We start from the raw sequence: 10,177 nt of genomic DNA, 5'->3' as shown, positions 1-10,177 counted from the left end.
AAAAGAAAAATTAAGAATAAACTTGTTTCAAATAATTTGAAACAACAAATGCAGAGTATAAGAAAAACAACTCACAAAACATTATGATTTGCTAAAAAAAGGGAAGTGTGTTGTAGAGCTGTTGAAAATGACATGGGCATATTCATATTTCTCCGGCACGGCTATAAACACAATTTCTGTCGTATATTTCGAAATCGTAATCATTTCTATATTTTGTTGAATAAATACACCTATTTATTCATGTTGTTCGTCTTGGTGTTTGAGCTTTATGTCATTGTTTTAAATACAACAAAATCGAAACATATTGGCTTGTACATAGAAAAGAGTGAGCGAGCAAAAGTACATCATAACACAGCAAAATCATCGTTTGTGTGGTATTCATTTGCTAAAAAAGCATTGGCTCCGAATTGTTGTTTGGTATGTTGCGAAAAATGCACAGCGCATACCGACACCGAACGCTCAAATACAACTTAATAAATTAACGAATGAACGAACGAACGACGATTACACAACGACGACGATGAAAGTAACGATGAGAATGTACCGAGCAGAGAGAGCAAGAGTATAAACATTGTTCACGCCCAACATTCCGAACTTCCATGCGCTTTCCAGCCTCTTTTCCAAAAAGCACGTTTTTGTATCATATAAACATACAAACGAATGAGCAACAACAGCACAAAAATATATACATATATAAAATAATAATAATAAAAGAAAAATAACAATAATACCAAGTAGCTGTAACAGAAGCACCATCAGTGAGTGCTGCAGAAGAATAAGGAGCTACTGTGTGTACATTAGAAACAACCGTCGAAAATCCATTGAAACAAATCACCAGAAAATATACGAATAAACGTGTACATGGACACACACATATATAAATATATATAAAAGAAAAATAAAATTCGAATCGAAAGAAAAATAACATTGAACAAGCACGAAGAAAAAGAGATAACAGCGTTGAATTGCTGAGCTCACACATTCGATGTTGGCGAGCATCTAGAAACGAATTTCGATGCGCTTAAATGGTATTCAGTGTGCTGGATGGATAAATGCCACGCATCGACACCGCACCATGCGACAACACATTCAAGTTCTGTCAAACGAATTGTTTGTCTTTTGCCCAAACACAAATTGTTATTTGTTTAAATAAATTGTCAATAGTTTCCACAGAAACTTGACCATGACGCTAGCTGAAGACAAAAAGCTCTGCTTAAAAGCACGAATAAAGTCCTTTAAATTAACATAACGTGCGTGGATGTTATTAATTCTTTATTTGCTTGCGAAAGAAAAAAATGCCAGAAGGTGGATGTACATTGTACACACCTCGAATTGTGATCGCAGCAACAACAACAATGTATATATATATTCTAGTCAATGACGGCTTATGTTTAAGGTGACGTTGGCGGCTGTCGCGTCATTGGATTCGATAATCCGTCGAAGAATTACGAAAAAATCCATGTTTTACAATGACAACACACTATGATAAAGGCACGGCCCAATCCATGTTCATTTTGAAAAGAAGATGAGGTTAACGCAAAAGTTACAACAGAGTAACAAAAAAATACTCACTCACACGTTGTGCCAGTCTTTAGTCTAGACATAATTTAAATTTTCCCCTTTCGTCTTTCCAATTCTGCAGCCGCCATTTTTCGTCATTTTTATTACTATTATTTTTCTGTAATTTATTGAGATTTTTTATTCACATTTTTCTTGTCGTCTTAAGAAAAGTTGCCCATTTCGTGAGAAAAATGTTATTCTTTCAGTCGTCCTTAAATCTTTTCTCACCAAAAGGGTTGATTTAGGCTTCTTTGCAGAAATTTGCTATATTTTCAAAAAAAAAATGTGAAAAGGAAAAACTTTTGAAACATTGCAGTTTTCTTTTCCAAATTGAATTTGATCAATTTGGACCCATGTATTTAATTTTATATTTTCACTGATAGCTAAACTTGTTTGAGTCAATGAAAAATTGATTTTTCAGGTATAACTGTAGTTGACGCAAAAAAAATGTCACAAAATTAATGATTAATCTATGTATCATTCGAAAATGCTGTTTAGATCGCTTATTATTTATAAATTTAAAATAGTTCTCCCGAAATTATTCGATTCTCAATAAACAAAAGAAATACTAACAAAAAACATAACAAATGAATCACAAATAGAGAAAAAAATGTTATACCTTGAAGCTATGAGCGCGATAATTCACCGAATGAAATGCATCCACATTTCCACATATCGTCATCGTTAGTCGATCACCGATATCGGGAGAGTTAGTTAAACATTTATTGCAAATGTCTTTGAGGTTTTTGTTTTTTCTCTTCCTCTTCTTCCATTCACCACCGCCCTTCCCTCTCGCATGTGTGTCTATCACGCGGAAAAGCAGAATATGTGAATATGAAGAAAAGCGGCAGTAAAAGTCAATATGCTAACAAAGCAGTTTGTCAAATGTATAAAACATTCAAGACACTCACACTCCGCAAACCAGTTTTTAGTTTATCTAAAATGATTTTAATCAATTAGTATGGTTTGCTTGACATCGTGCATTTGTAAATACACATTGCGCGGCGGTCGTCTGCACTCTGTATTGTAAGTATTTTATCGATGGTGCTGTGTGAGTTGAGGGGGGCTCAATGACGGCGGCGGAAAGATTTTTCACAAAACAAATAAACGTATTGTATTTTCGTTGAAAAACATACAATGCATGCCATCGTCAAAAAAGTCCATTGCCATTACTCCCATTTGACTGCGTAAGAAAACTTAAACTAATGAATAAGTTTTAATATTCGAACCGGGTAAATGTTGTACCATTCAAATTTTCTCGATTCGTTTTCACCAGCGAAGAAACCGAAACGACCGAAATCTATATATGTATACGTAGTATGTGTACGTATGTGTTTTATGTTGGTTTCGCTGAGTTTTTGTTTTTGTGCCGATGAGAGAGGCAATATGTCTCTATCAAAACATCTTTAGTTTTACGGCAAAATCGAATTAGAAATTCGTGCATACAAGAGGTGCGCAAGGCAATATGAAAACTTAAGCGCCGACAATAATCAACGGGCAAAACATATTACATTCATTGTTTTCAATGCCTTATGGTGAAAATGGGACACAGACGACGGGGACAATCCGTTATTCAAATGCAAGTTTTGATTTCAATTTGTGTACGTGTGTATGTTTAGTATAAAGAACAAAAGTTCGTACAAACAAAATGAATTTCACAATCTTAAGAACATGATATGTTCAACAAACTTACAACCAAGATTTTATGTCGTTGCAACCGACGACACACGGTATCGTAACTAAAAAAATTAGCACATTTCTTATGAATATGAAGAAGAAGAAAAAAAATAACAAGTTTTCTTATCTTATTGTTTGGATGTTCCGTTTGTCTGCTCTTTTATTTTTTCATCTATGTTGTTCTCCTTCACTTTTCGAAATGTTGTCGAATCAGTTTATTTTATAATGACATCACTCACTTTTACCTCAATCAAAACGGATAATGGACAATGGTTTGTTGAACGGTCAGTTGTCATCTACGATAGTTTTATGTTCCGTCTTCCTCATTTCATGTTGAAAAATTGAATATCCACATGTTAAGACAAGGCCATAAGTTCCTTGCAAATGTCAAACACTTAAGACCTGGATAGTTTTTCGTTTGGTGTGTAATAATCAAAACCGTGCATTGATTATTATTATTTTTCAAAGTAATAATCTTCAATAACAGGCCATAAATTGGGAAAGTCAAACAAATAACCAGTTTCTAGTAGCTTAATTTTGCCGAGGCTTAAAATGATGTTAATAATTTTCGGTCTTAAAATATGATCATTGAAACGAGCATTGATATCGTCCAAACAAACCAATATATGCTTACATACATCCCACTTTCTACGTTGTCGTCCACCGTTCTTTTTTCCAACTTATAAGACGAAAATGTGTTTAATCTTTAGCTTTCGATTTTATTGAGTACGTTACGTGTAGCATTCGGATTACCATCAATGATGACGACCTTTTTAGCCATTGAGAAAACATACACACACACACACACTTTCATATTCATATCTTGTCACTTTGGCGTTGAACATTTTGGCAAACGGATATTTTGCCAAAGTTTCTTTCTCCGGTTGGTCGGTGTCGAAAACAAAAAGATATTTGCTCAACGTCTTCCTCATTTTTACACACATAACACATCTTACAGCCCAATAAAGGAGCATAAACTTTGTATGCAAAATGATAGTCAATATATGTAGAAATGTGTGATGCAAAAGAATATAAAACTAAAAACTAAAACGAATGAGTAAATTCCAAATCTTTTATTTGAACTTGAAATTTATCGTCCAAAGACCCAATGAAATATGAAATTTCTACTTATAGTGCATTTTCAAGGAGAAAACGAACCAATATGGTCGAATATTTGCTTAAAGTGTTTTTAGAAAAAAAAAAGTCTCGAATTTCAAAGAAAATTAAATCTCAATCTACACGAAATTACTTGAGTGGAACTTTTAATCCATTTTATATGATTAAAAAAAATGCTCTTCCGTATTCGTACATACTCACCACCAAATTACGAGAAAAAAAAACCTGATATAAAATGATTAGCATAATGTGGTAACCATATTAAATGGATTTAAATAAAATAATCGGACATTTTATGTGATTTCACTGCAAGCAAAATGATAATATGCACACCGATTATTTGTGTTTGAATGCAAAAAACTAAGGTGCGGCATCAATTTACTTACAATCGTATATTGGTTAATTTGTAAGCGCCTGAAGTTGGTAAACGACGATATGTGTTTCAAAAATGAAGCTTACCCGACCATCTACAATTTAACTGTGAGTATGTGGCGAACATAAGGGACCGAAATGAAAACTTAAAAATAATAACAGGTTTGGTGAAATCCAGTTATCTTTTCTAAACAGAAACAGTTTCACGGCAAAAAAGAGAATTTCACGGCCAATGTGCCTTTTGTAAGCGATGAGAAACAAAAAGGATAGGGGTCATGCTATGAATGTTCGGCGGAAATGCGGTTTGCAAAAAAATAGCAACCGGCTAGTAGTCATTCGTATCAATTTAAATTTTTACAAACATAAACAAACAGCGTGGAAGAGAACGAGAAACAAACGTTCGTGCGATGGTTTATTGTTTAGATTTTCGGATGAGTTCTTCAATGGTTCCACCCTTATTGTTGTTGCTGTTTCTATTATTATTATTATTGTGTTTTCTATTTTTGTGCAGCTATAGCAATTGTTTACGATCCATTATTTGGTTTATCCCTGGGTTTGGTCGGTGCAATGTTTTCTCTCCTTTCTTGCCTCTACATTAGGGTGTTTCCCATATCTGTAAATAGAAAAATGGTATTTATTAATTTAAAGTAGGCAAATCTCTATGTTAGTTAATGGCATTTATACAACGAAGCGATTGATGTTAGCACTTCCCGAAGCAAAAAACTGTTTTCAAAATCTAATGATACTTACAATGGAAAAACGCTCTGTTTGTACTCCCGCACAGCCATCTCAACCAAATGGGAAATGACTTTTTTTGTGCATAACTAACCCACATATTCGGGATAGCAGTTACGTAACAAATGTTACTTATGATTTATTTTATTTTATTGTATGGTATTGTGATGATTAGTTGGCTGCTATTCGAACTCGGGCTCGGATATGTCCACGTCGTTATCGTCGTCGAAGACGGCGGCATCGGCGTTGATTTGATTCCAATATCGGTTGATTGCAGCAGGTATTGGAAGTCCAAGCAATGTCCATAGTCCTGATTAATCGAAAAAATGAATCTTTTTTTGCGATCATTCAATCACATTGTGTATCAATATCCTTACCTTTCAGTAGAATGTTCTTAGCAGCCACGACGTCACGATGCCAAGTCACGGTGCATTCGAGGTCTAATTGCCATTTTTTGTAGTAAGGTTTTACTCTTGACATTAGCTCCTCTTCTATTTCAAATGCTCCGTTCAATGTGCGTTGTAACTGTCGATATGTAGATGTATCTGTCTTGCCAAACTTAGACACAATTTTGGTTGGCAGCAGTGTTATGGCGTTGGGTATGCACCGACACATCTTGAATTTGGCCGATTTGGGTTGGTTTTGGAATCGGCACATACATCTTGCGTCTGTTTGAGATGTTCCCCATTCGTCCACCGGCACGACAACAATGTATGGTCGCTTCTTATATGCCTGCATCAGTTTGCGTACACCCGGACATCGCACGTGTTTTTTAATTCTTATCGGGCAATCAGGTGGTACTTCGCCATCAGCACCATGGAATAACAGAGTCGGTTCCTTATTGGTGATCTTGTTCACAAATCCGTCGATAACTTTGTTGCTCCCAATGTATTTGTCTAAGGCGAGTCTAGTGTACTTTGCAGTCGAGTAAGCTTCGATTCCATGTTTGGTCATCTTAACTCGATGTTTAATATAGCTCAGCCACTGTGAACCTTTTGGTGATGGCATGATTGCGTACAGCTCACGATTCTCTCGATCCTGTCTTTCTTTTTCGATGAAATTTTTCGTGAATCGCTTCGCTTTTGCGTTTCGTACGTTTTGATGTGTCTCCCAATGGAACTGCTTGCTCTTTTTAACAAAGTTGATCTGCGAATAAATCGAAAAAAAAAAAAACAAAAATAATTAGTGAACTTAAACACAATGTGCATCATTGTATTTTAGTATACTACACATACTTCTTTGCAAGTATCGATTTCATGTATTGTTGTGGTATTCCAGTTCCGCATGCCTGAATCTGTACCTCCCAATCTTTTGAATCTGCCCGCCTTCAACATGTCAATGATGTCCAATCGACTGGTGCCCGATTGTGTGTTGCTGGTCTTCTTCTTTTTGGTGGAATACTGCAGAGACACAGCAATTCCATCGCTGTTTATCGAAAAGTCAAATTTCTTTTTGCGGCGAACAAACCACCGAATTTTACGCATATAAAAATACTGATTCCATATGTAATCTTTATTCTCGTTGAAAACCTTTTGTGAAATATTTTTGTCACTTGGTTTTCCGTCTTCAGTTAACTGTTTCGGAATCAATTTTTGAGAAGACAAGATCTGATACATACTCGAACAGTCGATTCTGAAATGCGTACGCCGAAAATCACACATCGGAACTACCACCAAATTGCGAATGCACGGTAGATATTCTAAATCGTCGAGCATTTGTTTTCGTTTGATGATCCACTGTCGTTTCTTACCCTTCGGTCTTCTGCGCTTTCTCTTTTTGCGTTTCTTCGGTGGCTCTTGATGTGCTCGCAGCAAATTAAATTCTTCTATCTCGCGTTGCATAGATAGATACATCGGCACAGCTTTGAACCAATTTTTTGAATTGGTCGTGAGATCATGTAGGTCGATTTCCGGGAACACATTCAACTTATTGACGATGTCATACAAAACTCCGCACCGATAAAGTTTATTTGGGTCACTAGCTGGCACTTTGATGACCTTTTTCAATGAAACAAGGGAAATAGAATAAATTCATTTTTAAAAAAATATGTCAACGAGTCAAAAAAAAACCATTGTAAGCTTAAACAATATGAACCATTGAAAACTCAGTTCTTTTCATGATTTGAATAAACATTTTCAACATACCTTTTCCTTGAGAATGAGTTTCACCACACAGTCGATGTCACTTGGCAGGTATTTCTCTTCAATGGCTTCATTTGTGTTCATCTGAAACACTTTCATCTTCAGATATTGAGTTATGTGTTTATCAGCATGTGTTTGCGAATTGGTGACATTGTTGTCTATGTATTGATTGCATAGATGTTTGAGGCCATTACCGAAATCTTTGTTGCTAGGCCAATCAAAGCGATGGACCTCATCAAGACCTTCCACAATTGCCTTGAATTCTGGATCGATTGGTGGAATTTCTTTTGCTGGTCCACGGGGTTTCCGTTTAGTCTTTGATGGTTGCTCTGGCTCCGGCTTTGGCTCTGGCTTTGGCTTCGGCTTTGGTGTTTTTTTCGGCTTCGGCTTCGGTAGTAAATTAATTTACAATTGTAAATTACAATGGAATGAAAAAAGAAAAAAAAATCAGTTAGAATGGATGCGAAAATAAAATGAATTTTGGATTGAAATCAATATATTAATTAAAATAGAACTGTAAAATCCATGTTATCCATAGTTGATTTTAGTGTATAATTACATTTGTTGGGTTGTGCTTTGCTAGCACTTGACTGAAGCATGTGTTGATCTTTTCTTCCCCGCTATTGGCAAAGAAGCTGAAGTCACCATTGTTGATGCCTACGTTCATATGCCTTTTGCACCTCTAATAAGAACAGCAACGAACCCAAATTGCAAATCATTGTAGCCTGTAGACTTAGATCAGTTATTTTGCCGATCAGTTCCTGCTGGTATGGCGGCCGAATTATTGATTTTAGTGCACATTTGATCGTCGTTATTTCATCTTTCTTTTCTCCCTCAGCTGGTAGAGACGGCTTGTAACGATTTGCCATTTTTCTATTGAAAAAAACACACACATTCGATTTAGTTTAAAAACGAATACTATTGAATTGGCGATATTTAGACATTTTCATTAATCCATATCGAGATTTTTTTATAGAAATTTACGAATGAATAAATCTCCTGCACAAATATGCACACACGCACACACATGTTTTAAATTCAATTTTTTCGAGCGACAACAGAACAAGAATCTATCTCCTTTTTTGGTACACACACAAAATGATGCAGCACACAAAAATGACAAAAATCTTTGGATTGATAACAATGGCAGTGATTTAGAGAAGAAAACAATGTAACGCATACTATTGAGTATTCAGATTCAATTTGAGCCCAAACAATAACTGTTTTTCTTCTCTGAACAATGGAACCAATTCAAAATGGGTATCACCGCTTGAAATGAATTTCACCACCTCACGCAACAGAATTATGTACTGCAGAATAATTGTGAAATTCATTACTTTTTTTCATGAAATGATACTATATGTTCAACGTTAAATGATTATTAGACTACTTAAATATATTTCACGTTATAGATGGCTTATATTACGTGCTATGAAATAAAAATCAATTTCACAATAAGAACAAGAGGAATAACTGCACGTAAGCACGTAATTCAATTTTTGATTTTTCATTAAAAATAATATTTTTTATTGATGAATTAACCAATATTTTTCACGGTAATAAAATGATTAAGTTTACTCACACTGGTGACTTGAATTCAACAATTTGTCAATCGATTGATCAAGTTTGGAAAGTTCGGATCAAATCGATACAAAATGCACGTATATCGAAAATAATGTGTTCTCGGTATGAATGAAGCGGCGTTTATGACATTTCGAAAACCAATGAAATGATCGTCAAATGTCATAAGGCTCGGTTCACATCAATAATACTAATTCAATATTAAGACCTTAGACAATTTTTGCTTTAAAGAGTTTTTTGCTTCGGGAAGTGTCAATATCAATCGGTGCTTTACATTAATGGTACGACTTAAAACAGAATTTTATGCTCTTTAAATTGAAAAATACCATTTTTTTAATTATAGATATGGGAAACACTCTACTCTACATTTTCGTCTTCATTCGTTTAGCTTATGTGATCCAGAAAATATTGAAATTATGTGTATCAAAATATGCTTAGTGCAAACAAACAATGAGGAAAAAAAAATCAAGCGAAAATATAGCGTTTATTGGTGTGGCCGGTAAATGTTCAAAAAAAAAAAAACACACATACACACAAATTATATTCGACCGGAAAAAAGGCAACGGAAAGATGATAAAACATACGTGAAATGAGACAGCGATGAATGTGTGGATGAGAAGAAGAGAAAGAAAACGCTTTGCTACTGATACATTATCATGGTAGTTTAAGGAAGAGATCTAATATCATATGGTTTCATCGTTAGACATAATATGCTGAAATTTTCAATTCACATGCCGAAACGGTTGTTATTAAAACACCACATAGAAACACATACATACTCACACTCATTCCACGAATATTTTCCTTTTTTTTTTCTTCTTCAAAATAAAATTTGCGCAAACAAACATACACACACATGATATACTGATGAGATGACCATTGCTGCATATACACTGCATATCATTTGCGGATGATTCGCAAGCTTCATCGCCTAAGACGATGAGATGAGAGACGAAAGCATTGCGATGAAGTGTTTGATGTATAGAATGTAATAT

General features: G+C 34.9%; 1 protein-coding gene across 2 annotated transcripts; it reads right to left on the bottom strand.

Moving 5' to 3' along the window:
- Positions 1-5,101: 5,101 nt before the first annotated feature.
- Positions 5,102-9,541, bottom strand: LOC116345175. 2 transcript variants are annotated; one of them, XM_031774331.1, is made up of 7 exons: positions 9,184-9,541; positions 8,161-8,474; positions 7,605-7,988; positions 6,696-7,457; positions 5,838-6,606; positions 5,476-5,770; positions 5,102-5,338 (listed from the first exon to the last, which is right to left on the bottom strand). In XM_031774331.1, exons 2-6 carry the CDS (start codon positions 8,266-8,268, stop codon positions 5,643-5,645), a joined length of 2,151 nt encoding a protein of 716 aa, XP_031630191.1. In that variant the 5' UTR covers positions 8,269-8,474; positions 9,184-9,541; the 3' UTR covers positions 5,102-5,338; positions 5,476-5,642. The 2 variants fall into 2 exon arrangements, with proteins under 2 accessions (XP_031630191.1, XP_031630192.1); XM_031774332.1 differs by lacking the exon at positions 9,184-9,541 and having other exon boundaries at positions 7,605-7,982; positions 8,161-8,585.
- Between the last annotated feature and the right edge of the window lie 636 nt (positions 9,542-10,177).

Source organism: Contarinia nasturtii, unplaced genomic scaffold (assembly GCF_009176525.2).
Source record: "Contarinia nasturtii isolate CC-2019 unplaced genomic scaffold, AAFC_CNas_1.1 Cnas_scaffold_1240, whole genome shotgun sequence".
Taxonomy (NCBI): Eukaryota; Metazoa; Arthropoda; class Insecta; order Diptera; family Cecidomyiidae; genus Contarinia; species Contarinia nasturtii.
The sequence above is the reverse complement of the archived record's forward strand: the minus strand, read 5'-3'. Positions and strand labels throughout refer to the sequence as shown.